Source organism: Fulmarus glacialis, unplaced genomic scaffold, assembly GCF_000690835.1.
Source record: "Fulmarus glacialis isolate BGI_N327 unplaced genomic scaffold, ASM69083v1 scaffold17864, whole genome shotgun sequence".
In the NCBI taxonomy this organism is placed as follows: Eukaryota; Metazoa; Chordata; class Aves; order Procellariiformes; family Procellariidae; genus Fulmarus; species Fulmarus glacialis.
The window spans coordinates 3,040-21,618 of record NW_009207585.1 but is presented as its reverse complement, the minus strand read 5'-3'; the positions used below and the strand labels follow the sequence as shown (position 1 = coordinate 21,618).

The window sequence follows — 18,579 nt, the reverse complement described above, 5'->3', positions numbered from 1 at the left end:
GGGGGAGGCTGAGGTTTCTTGGGCCATGCTCAGGGTCGTTGGGCACGACCAGGCGAGCTGCTGACGTGCAGCCGGGGTGCAGGGAGGAGCAGGTGAGGAGCCGTGCGGTGGCGAGGCTGCCGAGCAGCGCTTCCTCAGCCTGGCAGGTCTGGTGTCCGCAATGTGGCTTGCTTGGGGTTGAGGAGCAGGAGAGTCGGGCTTTCCCGAGGGCATGGGTTGCAGCCAACCCACCTTGCTTGCCCTCCCCTCGCCACAAGGCTAGCATTTAGCCACCAGCCAACCTCAGCGATAGCTGACAGAGAACTAGGGGCGTCCCAGATGATTTTATTCTCACAAATTTCATAGAAAGCAGCGGCTGGGTAGGGGAGAGGGACTCCAGGCAGAGCCCCCCAGAGATGGACATGGCAGGACAGGCTCAGCAGTTCCGCGGTCTGCCTTGCGCTGACTTAAGCTAAGGGTTCATGTCCTCAGGTAGCGGAGCTGCTGTGGTGGAGCGATGTATAGGACATCGGCAAGAATAAAAATGGGAACTAGGTAAGAAACAGCTATTCACAGTAGGATTTTTTGCTTTGGGTTTTGTTTTGTTGTTTTGCAAATCAGCAGAGGAGGGCTTAGCCTGTGTTGTGGGGTTGGAATGTTGTTTGTTTGGTGAGAGTTCATTTGGCTGGATTTTTTAATTTGTTTTAGTCCTGTGTTGTTTCATCCAAACAGTTGAGCTTCGCAGTTTCTTTCTGTGCCTCATCTGCAGCAGTGTCTACCTGCTCCTGTCAGCTGAGGCTATACGAGCCGTCAGAGCCAGAAGCTGTACAGATCTGGGCATGTCGGAGGCACGTCAGAGGTGCACAGATACAGTGGAGGGGTCTTAGCGGGTTTTGGTGTTCTGTTTTTTTTTTTTTTAAAGTGGTCATTTTGCTTCTGAACTGGGCCATTTTAATATGGAAACAATGAGGCACAGTAAACAAGGAGCCACATGAGGCCATTGCTTTTCAGAATAGGTTCGTACTTCAAAAAAAATTACAGCTTTTAGCAGGAGGCAGCCCACTTGCATTCAAATGGGGTTCAATGCCACTTCAGGGAAATCCACAAAATCTGTTTTGTGGTCTGTATAATCATTTTATTGAAGATACCTATGAGCAAAACTGCACTGATCATATGTAATTTTATACTTTTTAAAGCATTTGCTTTTTATAGCAGTTGCACATCTCAGGAGGACTCTATTTGCTGTACAGAAGTGATAAGTTTAACAAATACAAATGGATTACTGCATGGGCTACTCTCAACCATTTTAAATCCTCTACTCTGCAGAAGCACAAAAACATGCAAGAAGAGAAGTATGGGACAGTCAGGACAACAAAGATAAGTGTCATCCATTTCAGAAGAGAGAAGGAGGAGCAGGAGGAAAAAGTGGAACTTTATTTCTAATGGCTGATAGATTAGTTTTTGTTACACAAACAAGCCACTCCTTTGAAAAATAATGAACCAGAACCAAACACATGGCGTAGCAACCAATGAGGATGCCTTAGCAACTTGAACTGCCTTGACTCATGCTTTGGTGCAGCCCAGTATGACTGAACGTGTCCCTCTCCACCAAAATACATCCTTGAGTGTGTTCAATATTTTGTCAGGTACACTCATGTATGATTAACCCCTGGAAGATGGGTTCCCCATCTTGGCAGACATCTTTTCCCTTTGATAAAGATGAGAGGTAAATGTAGGCACTGTGTTTGCCACTTGAAGGATGGTTATTGGTTGAAGAAAGATGCTGGCTGTCATCTTGACTACAGAGGTTTCGGGATTAATGCAAGCCACCAAACATGGGAAAACTTTATCATCTTTCAAAATTAAGACCTAGGGTGATGTCCAGGATTTGGATTCTGTAGGAAATGAATTGGTGGACTTAGTCTGACTTCTGGTGGTGGTATATCCAGAGCAAAAGAGGAATAATTTATTTTTCCTTAAATTTTATTCTCTGAAATTTGATCTTTACTCCATCAACTTCTTTAAAGACAGATTTGCTTCCTTAGAGTGAATCCTTATAATAGACATCTGCCCTACTGCCTCGGAGGGTTGTGCTTCCAATTTTTGCATCCTAGCCACAGGCCCTTAAAATTTTTGTGAGATGAAGACTCATCTGTATGCAAGGAATTTGCCTTTTCTGATGGTGTGCTCCATCTCCAATGTGCTTTCCTGCAGGCTTTTGCCATAAGTAGAAATGACTGAAGAAGTGTTTGAAATTACAATGCCACCAGCTTGTGTAAACAGTGAAGCTCAGCAGAACCTAACAAGAGTTTACCCCAGCTCAAAATCCAGTGCATGAAAAATGTATTCTTAATTACGTTCCTCCTATGTAAGGCTCCCCTGTGCTCACAGGGCTCATCCCGTTGCCCAGAATGCGTTCAGGAGAGAAACTATAACAACATCAAAAGAAAATTTGCAGATAAGCGCCAGGGAGTTCATTTTATGAATGATACAAACACGTAACACCTGGTAGCATTAGTGGAGAATAGTGTGTGTTATCAGAGACTCGAGCATGGCATTAACGATGCTGTTAGTGCACTATCTGAGTAGACATGTAGACAAGCAGACTGGTAGACTTGTCAAGCTGCTGCGTGTGTCCTGTCCCCTTCCCCAGCCCATCAGAACTGTTTAAGTTACTGTATAATCTGTTCCTTCCTCTGTACCCTTTTACTTGTTGTTCGTGATGAATAAGTGATTTAATCAGAAGATTTTTTGGAACAGGCTGGTTTAAGAGCATTAATTAGCTTATCTTAAAGAAAAGATAATTTTTTTGACCTTATTTCACTAGATGCTTTTGATAGTGTTTTGGGCCGCTCCTTGTAACACCAGGCAGCACCACCCTCTGAGGCTGTATGTGGAGCACCATTTCTGCTGCCTTGATAGATTTGCTCTGAACTATCTCAGCCTGCCACCCATGTAGCAGTTGCCTCTCTTTTGTTTCCCTTGGAGTAGGTAACTTCTCTCTGAAGAACTGATAGAAATAAACTCGCAGCTGAACTATCGGTGTGGGGGCAACCAGCTGCCACTGGCTAAGCCCAAGCAATATTGCTGCCAGCCCTGTCTGCAGTAAGCCCCAGGAGTTTGTTTTCAGAAAAGTTAAAGTACAGTCTTAAAGCAGGATTGTTTTGTGAATTACTGCTTAAGTGTTTAATTTCCCCATTTCATCCGTTTCCTTCTCCAGCAATTGAAAAATGTCCAACTGCCCCATTTCCTTTGCTGTTTTTTTTGCCTTGCTATTAAATCCCTTGTGTTGGACAACCCTATGTTGCTCCACTGGTGTGCAAGGATGAAGGAGACCACAAAGGAGCCTGCCCATCTTCGGGCATTAGTTGTGCAGGCACAATGCTTGTGCTTTTAGTGCCTGGAAGAAACGACTGATGCTCTTGTGACAGTAACTCAGCAAAGGGGAAGGCAAGGTGTGCTCTCAAGGTATTTGCATGCCTCAGTCACGATAAGCTCCCATTCTGCCCACACCTGTACCTTAAAAACATATCCAAGTTTCTTCTGATATGTGTACCCAGATTCTGCTTGTTTCCCTGGCCGTGTAGGGCATGGACAGTCAGCCTGAAAAGGGGACAAGAGCAAATCAAAGCCACAGAGGTCAGGGCTGTTTGGAGAACAGTCCCAGCCCACCTCAGGCAGGTGGTGATGCTGTTGAAGGAGATGCGCGCTGCCTAACAGGCTGTTCCACCAGCTCAGGATCTGGTGGTGTTCCTGTGAGGAATGAGCTCCAAAATTTTGAAATGCTAATCAGGCAGCGGAGCCTTGCTTCAGAGCCGTTCCCATGGGGAAGCTATTCTGGAGCTATATATTCTTGAAACTGTAAGTCCTACAGGCAGCTTTATCTCCAAGCCCACACAGACCTGGAAGCCTTGAGCAAGCCAGCGGCCCATCAGGGGAGCTGTCGAGGAGGTAGGCAGGTGTCGTGGCAGGAAGCCAGCGAAGTTTTTGAACAAACTGTCTGTGATCTTTCAAAACTTCCATAAAATAAAACCATCACCACCAAACGTGTTCTGCTGAAAGAACATTTCACCTGTGTTTTCCAACCAGCTTTTGGAGGCACAGACCTATGTGTTCTTTTGATTTGGGATAAGGGGGGATTGGCTTGTTGGATGGGCTTTTTTTCTTTTTGTTTCATAAGCCCTGATTTTTCTGTAGTATTGGGTAATTTTGTTGCCCCGTAACTAGCTGCCTCTAGAAATTCCTTCCTAAAGAATAATGTACCCTACAGTGCATGATATAGTAGTATGGATGACAGCAGGTTTGGGGGAGCATACACATATGTTTGGAAGCAATTTTTGCCATGGCGCTGCTTAATAAAGTGGCTTAAGACTCTGCTGGGCCCAAGGTTGCTTCCAGATGTGCATTGCACGTTAACAAATGGCATGTACATAAGGCAGTGTAGCAGCTCCAGCGTTGCCACCCGGGCTGGAACAGCTTTGCCGAGGAGGAGGAAGAGGGCAGACCTTCATGGCAGCCCCCTGCCTTGTGCTTGGAAGCACAGAGTGCAGCACATGAGGCCAGTGGGGTTGCTACATTCACGTGCGTGTTTGCACACATTGCATCTGAGGGAATAGAAAGCATTGCCTCCTCTGCTACAGAAAAGAGCATTAAATTATTAAAGGAAAGCTACTAGCTCATGGTTGATTTATGAGAGCAAATTCCTTTCTAACCTTTTCACCCTTGCAAAAGTAACAAAGCCAATATTTTGTGCTTGTGTAGAACCTGTCGTCTTCGTATGTCAGCTTATCAAAGGCAGCGGTGTTATCCCATCTGGCAGGTACTGCAGTGGACCTGCCCAAGGCAACGCGTGGTGCCAGCGCCCCAGCTCCGTGCTTCCCACCCTCCCACGCTTACCATAAACCTCTGCAGAGTCTTTCAGAACTTTTTGCAGATAATGTAAATCTACCTTTTAGCTCTTAAAGCTGCTCCTCAGAGTGACAAATGCATAAATTTTCTTTGGGGTAATTCAAAAATATAATTAGAGTGATGTATGTAGCATACGGTATCGTTCCAATGGAGCGTGATCAGCAGCCATGTTAGCCAGTAAATCATAAACCGAAGGAAATCAAAAACTGACTAAAATCAAATCAGCAGTATAACAAAAAGCGACAGCTGAGTATATTTTAGTCTCTGCAAATATTTATAATGTGTGCTCATGGGGTGGTAATAATGTACATACATCTTTTGGCTCTGCTTATGCATTAATATGAACATGTTATTTGTTCTTTCAGCCCAGTGGACTAACATCAGTATTAGCTGTTTCTAAAACACTACCAAACCTTTTTCTAGGTATCATAGGAAAGTATATTGTCAAGCTGGTTTTAAATTTAATACCTCTCATAGAAGTCATGTCACAGCCTACCTGAACTCCTAGACCAATATGCTATTAAAGTCAGGGCAGCTTATCACAGACTTTTAAACCTGTCATCTAAAATTACTCTTTTTTTTTTTTTCCTAAATTTCCAAACTTCCTATAAACTCTTGAATTCATGACTGCATTTTTTTGGTCACATTTGGTATGTTTGAAAGGTGGCTACAGTTTGACAGCACTGTGACAAGGAATAGTATGCGAGACTCACAATTCTAGTCCTGACAAATCATCTCTGTATAAGGTGAAATTCTGGTTAACTGAAGTCAGCAGAAGTTTTCCTATTGACCTGCAAGGGTTCATGACTGCATCTTCAAAATCTGTCCTGTATTATTATAGGATTTATCAGCAGATGCGATGCATTAAGGGGATTTTTCTCTCCAATTTGTATAGCCAGCCAGCAGATAAGCTCTGATGAACTTCTGTAAGAAACAGATAAGGCTCCTGGTTACTTTAGATCTGGAGTAAAGCTGCTAACGCCAGCTTAGCTATTCTGGATTTATTTTGATATAACCAAATGTAAATAGATCATAAATTTGAAATCAATTGAATCCTCTTGGTCTTAACAAACCCAGCCAAATCATGAAGCTCATGTGTGAACAAGGCAAGCAGTCCTAAAGCTTCACCACGTGGCAACTGACAGAGATTCAGGACTCGGCTTTCTTGTTCCTTCCTAGTTGATTCTAAAATAATGGGTTTCAAAGCATTCATGAAGCATCTGCAATGAGAACAGAGGGCATTTTTATTTAATAATATGCAATTTGCAGCGTAATTCCTGTCTTTTAGTACTAACAAGTAAGCTGAGTATAGAGTAGAAGGTTGGCACATTCCCAGTGCTCAGTGGAGAGGAGGGCTGACCTCCTCGTGTGCCTTTTACCTTGTTGGAGTTAGCAAGACAGACGGTCGTCCTTCATCCATGCGTGGCTCTGGTTATCACCTGAACCAGAGGCTGGTGACTGAGCCATGGCTGTGCTGCCTTTCACAAAGTATTGTTAGCTCAGGAGAGGGGCCCACCTGGTAAGAAGCATGGTGCTGGTGAGTATTGGCTTCTTTATTGGAAAAAATACAATTTTTCTGTTGCAAATTCACTGAAATCCTCTAGAAGTATATATTGATGCAGAATTGCTAAAGCGAGGTGCTCTCCTACACTTACTTAAGAGGTAAAAGGGCCTTGGTTGCTAGGAGGATACCACACAGCCCAATAATATTGAACCTGGTGCTCATGCATTTTCTAAGCATTAAGTATCTGAAATATTTCTAGGTTTTAAATGTTTCTCAGGAGTGTTTGTAAGCCCTTAAGCAGTGGGATGGTACATAAAGTCTAATCAAACGCAAAGGAAAAACAAATGAGCGAGGAGGAAAATTGACTTTTGCATTTGTAATTATTATTCTGTTATTAATGAGGTCAGATCCAAAGCCCATTTGAATCTGTGGGATTAGCAATAACACAATTATTTTCAGAAGCAAGATTTTCACATTGAAAACATCTCTGTAAATTAGATATTTTAATGAAATGAAACGAAACTTTCTTGTATATAAGTATAATTAGGATGATCTCCGTGAATGTGATAATTGTTTAAGTGAAGTATAAGATACTTGGAAGCATGGTTTTCCTTTTTTTTGTATATTTTAGTCTTAGTTATCCTTGGATTCTCAGAAACATAACTCTGAGCTGTATTGCTGTCTGTGTGAAGCAGCTAATTCGCACTGACAAAATTGCTAGTGAGTTCTCATGAGCGAGACGCTGCCATTCCAGTCTTGTAGACATCATTTTTGACAGACATGCTAGACCGTTTTGCACATGTTGGAATAGGTGCTTCTTGCAGCAATTGCAGGAATTCTATGTGTAATAATTATATTTGCATTTGTAAATACTATTATTGCAAAGTTAGGGTTTCGAAATAAAGGAAATCAAGAATTAAGATTTCCTATGTGGTCTTACTTTGCTTCCCTTCTGTGTGTGCGTTAAGATGTTGCCTCTAATTATTTGGCTACTTATTATTTTTACTTCACAACTTCATCCTTCTTCTGAAAGCAGAATGGATGGTACTTGCTTAATAATACCTACTCAGTATTTTGTCGTCTTGTTAAAAGTGTAGCCATTGGTCTTATTAATGGTGCAGCATTCAAACCTTACACCAAAGATGAGTAATTTCTCCTCTGTATTTCCACAAACATTTAATGAATCTGTTTCTACAAGACCCAGAGGAGGCAAGAATGGCTTCTCCTTCCCATGTTACAGCTCAGCTGAAGCACTGAGACACTAACGGATTTAGGTCACATGTTTCCAGTGAATTTGGGTTCCCTATTTAAAGCACGGAGGGACCTGATTTCTCAAAGTTCAAAGAAAAGGTAGCGCTGGTGATAGATATTTGAAGCGTAGGTGGAGCTCCCCATGCCTGCACTGGCTGGCGTGCTCAGAGTTTCTTCGTTCCGCACCCCAGAACCGCAGGTAGGGTGGGTGCTGTGCGTGGAGAGGTTGTGTGGTCAGGCACCTTCCAACTAGGGGTCTTAGAGCACTTGGTTAAATGCGGGGTTTAGATAAATGGTCAGGGGAAGGCAAGTGCTTTGGCTGTCACTATCCCCTCTCTGTCACAAATGAGGCAACAGAGCAAACACCGAAGGAACCCAAGTGACCAAACTGAACTTCTCCACGCCTGGAGGGACACCAGTTGAGCCTGCCACCGCCTGGGGCCCCGGGACAGCCAGCTGTGACGAGCAGCTTCTGGGGCGAGCCCAGGAAAGGGCTGTGGGTCAAAGCAAGCGACGGAGGCTGACCAGGCTGGGCCCCACGGTACCCCCGGCGGTACCGCTTGTTTGCGGGGGGCCGGGTGTCGCATCGCGTGGCTTTGCGCAAGGTGGGGTTCGCAGCCCAGAATCACAACCAGGTGGGAGATTCAGCATTCACAGCTCCCTGTCTTGCACGTTAACCGCTCCTCGCAAGGAAGGGGGTCGCTCCTGCACAGAAATAGCTAAAGAGAATTTTAATCAACCATTTCATCTGGATCGGGATCTGTGCGAGTTTTGAGTGATTGAAGGTGACATGCCGAACTTTAATTGCAACCAGAGCTTGGATGTTTTACAGAGGATCCTAAGTGACAAAGCTGGTTGCTTTACAGGCCTGTTAAGTAAACAAAGTGCTTTTAGCAGCAGGCTGCAGCTGGCTTAGTGGAAATTAAACTTAGCGATGAATTCTGGGGTTTACTGTTTTGGAAAGAACGAAGTCAAATAATCTATGGAGCATTAATGAAAATACAAGTATTGGTATGAAATAGGAGGAGAATATATAGACAGATACTCAGTACTGCAGTGGGAGAGGAAAGTACAGTTTTTCATCAAGGCATTGATCCTTCAAGCTCCTACATCCCTTAATTCTACAGAAATCCAGGGGACTCCATATGGTAATGCAGCAACATAGAGAAACGCTTGCAGAACTGGAGTCTCGGTGTATACCGAGTGCACGTCAGAGCATGGCAAACACCCTGACTGCGAAGTGCCGCCTTTCTTGCTGGTTGCTATTTCTTCACAAGCACCTGTGAGTCTCCATTGCGAAACAGGAGGAATGGCAGTGAAAATGGAGTCACAGGGGGCTGCCCTGCGCCCCAGGCAGTGCGGGAGGCTGCCTGGTAGTGTTGGCTGAAGCGTGTGCTTAGCTTAAAGGGGACTGTATTGCTCTTCCCATCTTCACTGTATAGTTGGTGGTGTTTTCCGAGATTTTTTTTCCCCAAACCCTGAGTATTACGTTTTTGAATGGTTTTGGGTAGAAGAAACATTTTTTTGTAATCTGATTTCAATTAAGTTTCACTTAAACTAAATCTCATTCTCAGTATGTTTACAATAAAGCTGTGGTGTTGTTTGTTTATGTTTTAAAAAAAACCACAACAACTTTTCCCTAAGTCATTTTTAAAGTAAACAGAATTGTTTTGGTGCTTGCCAACACTTTGTTTCAGAAACACCCTGTGAAACGGCATCAGCATTGCAGCCGCTGTGACTTAGCAAAGTCCTTTGTAAACTGCTCGGTAGCAAGAAACCACCAACCAGCTTGGTGACCCCTGCGTCTGCTTTTCAGCTCCCCTCCCAGCTGGGGAGTGGGCCCTGTCACTAGCAATGCTGTGGGAGGGCTGCCACACCTGGCAAGAGCGTAGGGGTCCCTGAAGTGGTTCAGATCTCGGGGCTGCCTTGCCAACGTGCGCTCCTGAGACCCAGTCCTGACCTTCATATTCTCCAGGAGGTGTCCAAGTGCCACACTCCAGCACTACATTAAAACTGTAAGTGTTAGGAAATCCACAGCAACTTGGGAAGAAAGTTTAGATCGTGATAGCAACATATATAATAGCGATGGGGAACAGAATTGACCCTTAGATCCTGATTCGAAAAAACACGTGGAAAGTTTGTCACTTTGTGTCAAGTCTCCTAGGGACAGAAGAAATGTCTTGGGTAGAAAATCTGTCTGTCTTCAGGTCTGTCCCTACCTCGTGCATGTGATGGTTGAGACGTCTCAACAGAAGTAGTAGTTGCGAGATCAGGTCAGATCCTGCAGGAGCTGGTCGTACACTCCGCAGTACTGACCTCAGGACACACATTTTCACCAAACACCAGCTTAATTGTCTTTTCATTTTTCTCTCAGATTGTGGTTTAAATGTGCACAAGCAATGTTCCAAGATGGTCCCAAATGACTGCAAGCCAGACCTGAAGCATGTCAAAAAAGTGTACAGCTGTGACCTTACAACGCTAGTAAAAGCACACTTCACTAAGAGACCAATGGTAGTCGACATGTGCATTAGGGAAATTGAATCTAGAGGTAAGGCATAGTTAATGGACTTTTGTTGCTTTACTGATAATCCGTTTAGATTGATCTGGGTCATCTGGGTTTCTGCTGAATGTATGATTGCTCAAAACAGATTTGCACAAGACATTTTATGACTGCCAATTACGCTGCCCAGCTAATATTATACTTTACATTATTTCGTGGTTCATACCCATTTATAATTTTTATAGATTCTGCTAGAAATTGCTTAATGGACAATTACTGCTTTATAGTTATATATTGGCACCTATCTTTCCAGTAATATTTTTATTTAAAAAATTAAGTGAATGTGCTAAAAAAAGGCAGTTAGTATTGATGAGTTTCCTCTTGCCACTTCCCCTACCCCACACTGAGTATCCTTTTCTAGAATTACAGTATTTGTTTTCATTCTGAAATAATGACTGAACATCAAGTATGCTAATTTTGGTTTTTTTTAAATCAGTTGTAATTGGTTTAATATGTTTCTTCAGCTCTGAAATCGTTTGTATAAACATAATTTAGTGCTGATATAACAAGGCAGCTAATGCAAGGGTCAGGGTTAAAAGGGCAGGGTAAGATTTCATTCTGAAAGAAAAGCCTGATAAGGCTTTTAAAACATGCCTGCTTTTTCTGCGTTAAATGAAGAACCTGGCAAGGGAAGAACTGGGTGGAAGGAAACTGTAAATTAAGACTAATTTTAATCTTGTTAAAATGTTCATTGTAGGTCTGAATTCCGAAGGACTATACAGAGTCTCAGGATTTAGTGATCTCATTGAAGATGTCAAAATGGCATTTGACAGAGGTACAGTCTTTCCTGCCTGCTGGAACTTTGTGCTGGTGTATTAAATATACACAGTTTTTCTGCTCAGCGCCTGTCTGTCTCGTGCTCCGCTGCATCAGTGGGCTGAAGGAGTCCGCCGGCTGTGCTAGCAGAAGGGGAGTCTCCCCATCAGAAAAGCATTATCAGCTTCACTTTGGCCTTTATTACCAAAATCTACTTTTCTCCTTCCATCAGTATCTGTGTTTCGGTAATGATGTGCATAGGAAAGGACAAAGCTTTCTGAACTACTGCCCTAGTTTGCAAGTAAAACTACGCTCTGGGGGGTGGGGGAGGGGTAGAGGGCGGGTGGTGAAGTACCTTAAGAGGGCTGTGCAACTTAAATCCATCTTTCTGGATGAAGGCTCCAAAATAATAAGATGAATACAATCGTGCAAACAAAGTTTGAATTATTACAGTCTGAAAGGTCAATGAGAACAAACCCTTCTCTCTGAGAAAAGGCAGTGGGAAAATTAAAGGCTTTCCAGCTGCAGTCCCCTTATCCCAGTAGAAATGAAGGCCAAAATCCGTGCTGGAAACTCACTCTCCTGTTTTTCCGGGGGACTGGACCTATTCAGACAACATCTGCCTCCTCTGCAGCGTTAGCAGGGCGGGGATACGCTGGAGAAGCCAAGTTCTGGATCTGTGTCCGCTGCGGTCAGGAGTAGGTAGTACGCTGTAGCTAAATGGTGAACACATGTTTTTCCTATAAAATGAGGAGGCTGTGGACTAAGTTGGTTTTCTTTCTTTTTTTCCCAGACTCCCCTGGTTTCTCATTCAGTGCTGACAAATGCGGTGTTTGGCAACGCAATGTGTTCAGAAATAGCTAAACTTCCACACATTTCTGCAAGATAGATACTGCTAGATCAGGCCGGCAGGTTTTTTCCCCCAAAAAAACCCTGCAATTTTTATGATCATTTGAAACGAAGAAAGGATAGGTTTCTTTATAAAATGCTTGAGGTTTTCACCCCGAAATGATGAACTTCACAGTCCAGTACCTCTCTGTTTTGCTTATAAAAGCCAAAATCTGTAGTTGTGTCCTTTTTAATAATGTTTGCTTAAGCAAGTTACTATTTTTCTTTTGAATGCTGTTTTACATCTGTTTACATTCCAAGGCTTTAATGTTAGTGCCTTCTCTACACAGATGGGGAAAAAGCTGATATTTCTGTGAATATGTATGAAGATATCAATATTATCACTGGTGCACTTAAACTGTACTTCAGGGATTTGCCAATTCCACTCATCACGTATGATGCCTACCCAAAGTTTATAGAGTCTGCAAGTAAGTATAACGCATTTTCCTCCTAGTTTTCATTCTCATCCTTTTCTTCTTCTTTTTGTGCAGTACTTGCCTATTGATTTAGTAGCTGTCCCATCTTACCCTCCTTGCCCTATTTAGTAAGGATTGCAGAAGTAAATACGCACTGCACGTTATGACATGACCATGTGGTGCTACGTGATCATGGTTAAATTTTTCTCAGCCTTTGTCACCAGGAATGCTTCCTTTTCATCACACATTACGGATTACATTGCTTTTTATGTCTTGCATGAATCCCTAGTACTTGACAGTGACATTTAAAGTCTGTTGGTTTTGTGTTGCCAGAAAGAAGGTGATTAATGAAAATGTTTAGAAATAAGATAAGAAGTCATCTATTTCTAGAGGTGTCCATTTTGAGTGTTTTTACAAGCTGATAAGCGCTCATCCTAAAGCCACCTTCAAGGCTGGCCTCGCAGACAGTGAGTCTGCAAGCACAGCAGTACGCCCAGCTGGAACATCTCTCTCAAGTGTCCTGGCTGCCTGCAGCACCTCTGCAGTGTAGCAGTCACACCAGCCACACCTGGAAAGGTGTGAGGTAGCCGTGGGTAGAAAACAAGGGCCGGATGCTGGGCTTACCGCTCCTCTGGAGAAAGCTCTTTCCAAGGAGTGTGGACACAGCCAAAGATGCTGATGGCAAAGTTCCCAGTACCTTCTGCTGTATTTGTGCAAAACTAGTCCAGTCAGCAAGGATTGCCAGGGGAGGTTTTTTTAGTAGGCTGCAGGGAATCTTTCAGTGGATTGCAGTTTGCTTTGGGGAGTTTTCTTTGTCCAAAACCAATCACACCCTGACTGTGCTCTAAGTACCTCTTTGGACAGCCAAATCTTCCACTATAAGGCTTGGAGAGGTTCTGGAAATCAGTAATCCAGCAGAGCTGTGAGACCCTATCTCCTCTGCAGGCCACCGTTCCTGTTCTTCTGTGCACGGATTCTGGCTGTATACGTGGTGACAGTTGAACTTCTGTGTTTCAGAAACCACCGATCCGGATGAACAGCTGGAAATTCTCCATGAGGCGCTGAAACTGCTGCCGCCTGCACACTGTGAAACATTACGGTATCTCATGGCACATCTGAAGAGGTAAGGTGGGCTAGCTGGAGAGAACTCTAAGCTAAACTCATTTTTAGCAAAGACCATGTTAGGACCTCCAGAAAAGTCTGGGCAAGACCCACCAAATCCTGGAGATGGACTGCAGCAGGGAATTATAGTCTGCACAACAGCGAATACCCAAACACTGGTTTTTATCCCACTTAAAGCACTCACGAAGTACTTGAAGGACATAAGTCAAAAAAACAGAGTTTTGAAGCACAAAAGTCACCTGCCTTAACAAATTTGCACTACATTTAAGATTACAGTGAATATTTATGGCAAAAAAAGCCTTTAGCACCCGTAGGAGTAATAAGTCACTTCCTGGGCAAGGAACTAATACAGCTTAATGGCTATAGATCAGTGTCTTTTTCTGCTCATCCCTGGTCATCCCTGCTTTTTCTGGTCATCCCTGACACCCTAAAAAAGATGACACACACTAGGCTTGAGCTGACGCTGATTAGGCAAAGTGTTAATTGGCCCTCCGGCCAGACGTCTGGTGAGGTCTGCCAGTCATTCCTCATCAGCGTAGAGCCCCTCATTCCACCTGCCACCTTCTCAAAAACGTAGGAGCACAAATTCCGTCTGAGGTTTCTCCTTCTCCCCCAGATATGACTGAAGTTTCAGTCAGTAGGCTGAAAAATTGTCACAGAGGGACTGACAGATGAATATCCAGTACAACAGCACAGGTTCTATTTCTTTCAGGAAAGTAGGGAAAAAATCAATGTGGCATTTAGGGTATCCATTTTAGTTTCTCAAGTAACATGAACTTACTGTCAATATATAAGAATCATTCCCTTTCCTTAGAAAAAGACTTTATTTTAAGCTCTTTTATTTTTATTTTCCTTTTATAGTTCTACAAGTAGGAATATGTCAACTCTGCTGAGTGCCTCAGGCAAAATTCAGCTGCAAGGCTTCTGCCTGATTTGTCCATTTATTTCAATGACATTTCTAATGGATGTTTTAGAACAGACACAGGGATGAGAGACTTGGGAACAAAAAAAATCCACCTTACTGCTTGTGAAGTGTGAAGTTAATTTTTCCTTACCCTGTTCGAGAGCAGCTGTTGCTGCTGTAGTTAGCAAGTTGCTTTTGCACATCATATTTCTGGTATAGCTGAATGATAAGGTAGAAGGGTGACAAAATTCACTCATTTTTGAACTTAATACATTTGCTAAAAAGAGTTGTGGTGCTCGACAGGCTGTTGTCTTGCTGCTGAGTTCAGGTAGTCAGACGTAGCTCCTTTATCTGGAATAAATACAAACTGAAGACACAGCAGCTTGGAAACATCAGTCTGATTTGTTTCAAAATGAAAATTAAGGCAGAAGGGGAAAAGAAGGAAGAAAAATCTTGAAATTTTTTTCTATATACCAAAGGATTTCTTCGTGCAACGCAAGATGCCATAGTGGTGAAAAGAGAAATAATGTAGCCAGACTTTTTCAGTTGCTGTCCCTGGATTCTTAGTTGTTTCTGAGAATCCTTATGGATTCTTTAAACCATAGTGTGTATTAAAACATTTGCATAATCTAAATTTGTTTTCTTGAGCGAAGCAATTCACCAGGATAAACCAAGGTAGAAGCTTAGGGTTCGAGGCACGTTTGTGTCTGCTGCATCCGTTGCAGTGGGCAGCAGCGATGGGCGCACTCAGTGTCAGGATACCCCAGGCAGGCTGTCCTCCTCCCGCCCCCCCCGAGCGGGACCCTATGTTCTCCACGCTGAGGCAGAGCAGCACAGGAGAGCACAAGCTGCCCCTGAGCCCACATCACGTACCATCCCATGACCCTGGAGCCCATCGCGGTTGGGCAGCAGTGACCATTCTGGCATTTGCTGAGCAGACATTTTTTCTGCAATAGCCCCAGCAGTGCCTCTGCTGCAGGTCTAATTCTTGGGCAAATTACATTTCTGGAGGTGGCCTGCAAAGCTGCCCCGCAGCAGGGCCTCAGCCCACAGCTTGGAGCAGGTCGGATTCCTGCGGAGCAGCAAAACGTGGCCTCCCCGCCTCCTCCTCCTCTGCAGATGGGAACCAGGCGGCGGGAGGCTTCCCGGAGCTGGGGGCTCGGCTGTCTGGCAGCTGCTAAGGACCCCAGAAGAGGGAAGGGTGGAAGAGGGCCTGTCAGAGCACAGGTTTAATGACCTGCTCAGACTGCCGTGCAAATGAGGTTACAGTGAGACCCTGGCGGTTTCAAAGCTGCGCCAAAGCGATGATTGACTTTCTTTTGAGTACACGCCACAGGACATAATTTGTCTTGAAGAGGAACCAGGCGTACAGCTTAGCAGGGTTAGCCTGTAGTGCCTAAAGGCAGGGAATTCACATGTGATGTGTTTCATCCCCACTGCGGTCGTACACACGAGAGAGGCACAGTGTGACCACGTGGAGCCATGCCACAGGGGAACCTGGGCAGCATCCCACCTGGGTGGGCACAATAGCACATCTCTAGTGACCATAAAACTGCTAACGTAATAACAAACACGGTCTGCTCCCCATAGGAACGGCCTCCGAATGGTGCCGCTGTAAAGAGCAAAAGCAAAATTGTTCCGATTTGTCTGAATTCACCCCTCAGCCCCCTCCCTCGCCGCGGAGTACCAACCCCTCCTGCAAGGAAACGTGGTCTGTGTGCGTGGTAGGAGGAAACGGCAGCCTCTCCCAGGCTTTGGGGAGAGGCAAACATTTCTGTCCAGTTTCCCAGGTTTTCAAGCATATGCAGACATAGTTTGGCATCGCAGGAATGTGAAAAACACTGTCCTTTTTTTACAGAGTAACGCTCCATGAAAAGGAAAATCTGATGAGTGCAGAGAATCTGGGCATAGTTTTTGGACCAACTCTTATGAGAGCGCCAGAACTGGATGCGATGGCTGCGTTGAATGACATCCGTTATCAGAGACTTGTGGTGGAGATGCTTATAAAAAATGAAGACATTTTATTTTGAGTATTTTGGGGGTTTTGTAATAAAAAAGGAAGCAACAGTGTTCTATGGATGAAGGAATATTTTAAAGTAATTTAATGGCTCTTGTCACTGAATTCCATATTTGCTAGAGCTTTCGATGTATTCAGGATAAAAATGAAGGAACTCTTTGTCGTTTCTGTAGTGCCATTCAGCTGATGTTGAAAAAGGTTAACACATACTTTCCAGTACTAGTAATCCTGGGTGTTTATCATGTTAAAATAAAAAACAAAAAGCCTAAAGCTGTTGCATGATTTGCTCCCTGTTCTCCCTGTTCTGGTGAGACTCATTCCATGAAGAAAACAACTGAACTGGTGCAGCATCTTTGTTCTGGATAGTTTGTGATTGTAATTCAGCATGTTTCTCCGTGTAAACCTGTTGTGAATTTGCTTTTATGTTCTATGTAATTGGTTTCTGATACTAAAAAGAAGGCCGACTTATGTGAAATGGAGCCTCTGGCAGTTTATTGACATTTCATACGTTCTCTGCCACTTTTGGGGGCTGATTTCTTCTTGGGTTTCTTTCAGTTTTTTCATCATATAGTAATTTGTTTTTAACAGAAACAAAATGTGTACTTTAAATGTTACTTTAAGTAATTCTCCATGATGTTTATGGTGGTTGCAGTGAAATCTGCAATGCTGAGCAGTGTTCCTTTATTATTATTGCTATTTCAATTGTAATTTTGTATTTTTATCTGGCATGCATATATTAATTTATTAAATTTTGCTTTTAGAACTCTAACATTAAGCTATTTATTTTTACTTAACGAACATGTTTCAAAAATACTGGGTTTTTTCACTTTTTACATTGGCACTTTAACACTGAACAACCTCTGATTTAAAAGAAGTGAGTTAGAGTTTTACCGGTTTTGACAAGACTATTCTGATCTAAATACTTTGGAGCCTGACGCTTTGCGAAAATTTCCACAAATTCCTCTTTAGTTTGAAAACTTCTTTCTTCATTGTCCAAGATGCCTCTCAAGAATGCTTCAGAACTCTTAAACAAACAAAAAAGTATTGTCAAGCCATCTACTTCTTCATATTTTATGTAAATACTGTTATAATTACCGATATACGAACTGGAATTGCAGTTTACCATTATGCAGTTGTAGCTGCCCAGAGTAGATGGATACACCGCTGAATTTCGAATGCAAAGACATCACAGAGCACTTGCTTTGCGCTTAAAGTGCAAAAGCTTAAAGTTTGCTGGTGCAGACGCTTTGGCCTGCCCTGCGGACGTTTCTTAGCTGCCTACTGGAGTTCAACCATGACGCCATTAAAAGGAAAATTACCAAAACTTATAAACAATTTCTCTGTTCGCTCTGATAAAGCAATGCGTAAAAAATCACTTGTCATCAGCCTTGCTCTGGCCCCTCTGATGGACACGCTCCATCCATCGACGGTCTGTCCCCAGGAGCGCTTCCTAGCATGGCAGAAACGTCCGCCCCTGAGGAGCAGCTGTCCCTGGGCGGGTGCACCTGGAGTTTCACGCTGGGAACGTTTGCAGCCCTTACAAGCGTTAATTCCTCCATTTCTACAATTTCTGACCAAAAAAATGGTGTTGCCAGGGAGTTTGGTTTGGCGTTATTAGAATTCTCTGTGCTGTAATCCTCCCCACTCTAACCGCCCCCTCCCCTGTTGGGGTTTCTGGCGGCAGTGCCGCAGCCGGGAGCGGCAGACGAGGCAGCGGCATTGCTTGTGACCGAACGGTGTCTCCGCGTCACCCACCTGGCTCTCGTTCTTCATTGCCTTGTGCGTGGGAAAATGCTAGCGTCAGAGAAGATCAATGGCAAATGGTGCATTGATTCAATTCAAAACCTTCGAGGAATGCTTTAGAGCCTAATTATTTTGATGAACAGTGGAAATGTCTAATTATCAAGGAAGGCAGAACCCCGTGGCACAAAACAGAGTGGAGGAACCAGGGTAAACAGGGATAGGAAAGAGGTGGGAGAATGAAACAGCAGGTCCTGGAAAAGTGGCGTAGCTGCCCTTGGGGAGGCAAGGACTGGCAAAAGGCCCAGCTTGAAGGGCTGGCAATAAAAGAAGGGAAAAAGAAGAAAGGAGTGAGTGAGTGTGGGACCTGCGGGGAAGAAAGACATAATGAGATGCTAGGATTAGGGGGATGCCGTCGTTGGGCACCTTTCCTAATGCCAGCCCCAAAGGAGAGCAGCCCAGTGAGGCTGCTTGGGCAGCTTGGAGGTTTCGCCCTTTCCCTCCTCTCAGGCAGCCAACACCGTCTGGAGAAGG

The 18,579-nt window shown here is 43.9% G+C and overlaps 1 protein-coding gene across 3 annotated transcripts in view; it reads left to right on the top strand.

The window, feature by feature from the left end:
* The window catches only part of CHN1 (chimerin 1), a 33,043-nt gene extending 15,969 nt beyond the window's left edge, over positions 1–17,074 (top strand). Inside the window, exons 3-8 of one of the 3 annotated variants that reach the window (XM_009576181.1) lie at positions 10,017–10,190; positions 10,900–10,977; positions 12,137–12,274; positions 13,280–13,385; positions 16,147–16,349; positions 16,618–17,074. In XM_009576181.1, coding sequence (XP_009574476.1) covers positions 10,017–10,190; positions 10,900–10,977; positions 12,137–12,274; positions 13,280–13,385; positions 16,147–16,318 — 668 coding nt within the window. In that variant the 3' untranslated portion in view covers positions 16,319–16,349; positions 16,618–17,074. Of the gene's footprint in view, positions 1–10,016; positions 10,191–10,899; positions 10,978–12,136; positions 12,275–13,279; positions 13,386–16,146 lie in introns of all 3 variants that reach the window. The other 2 variants (XM_009576180.1, XM_009576182.1) reach the window with 2 other exon arrangements.
* Positions 17,075–18,579: the final 1,505 nt, after the last annotated feature.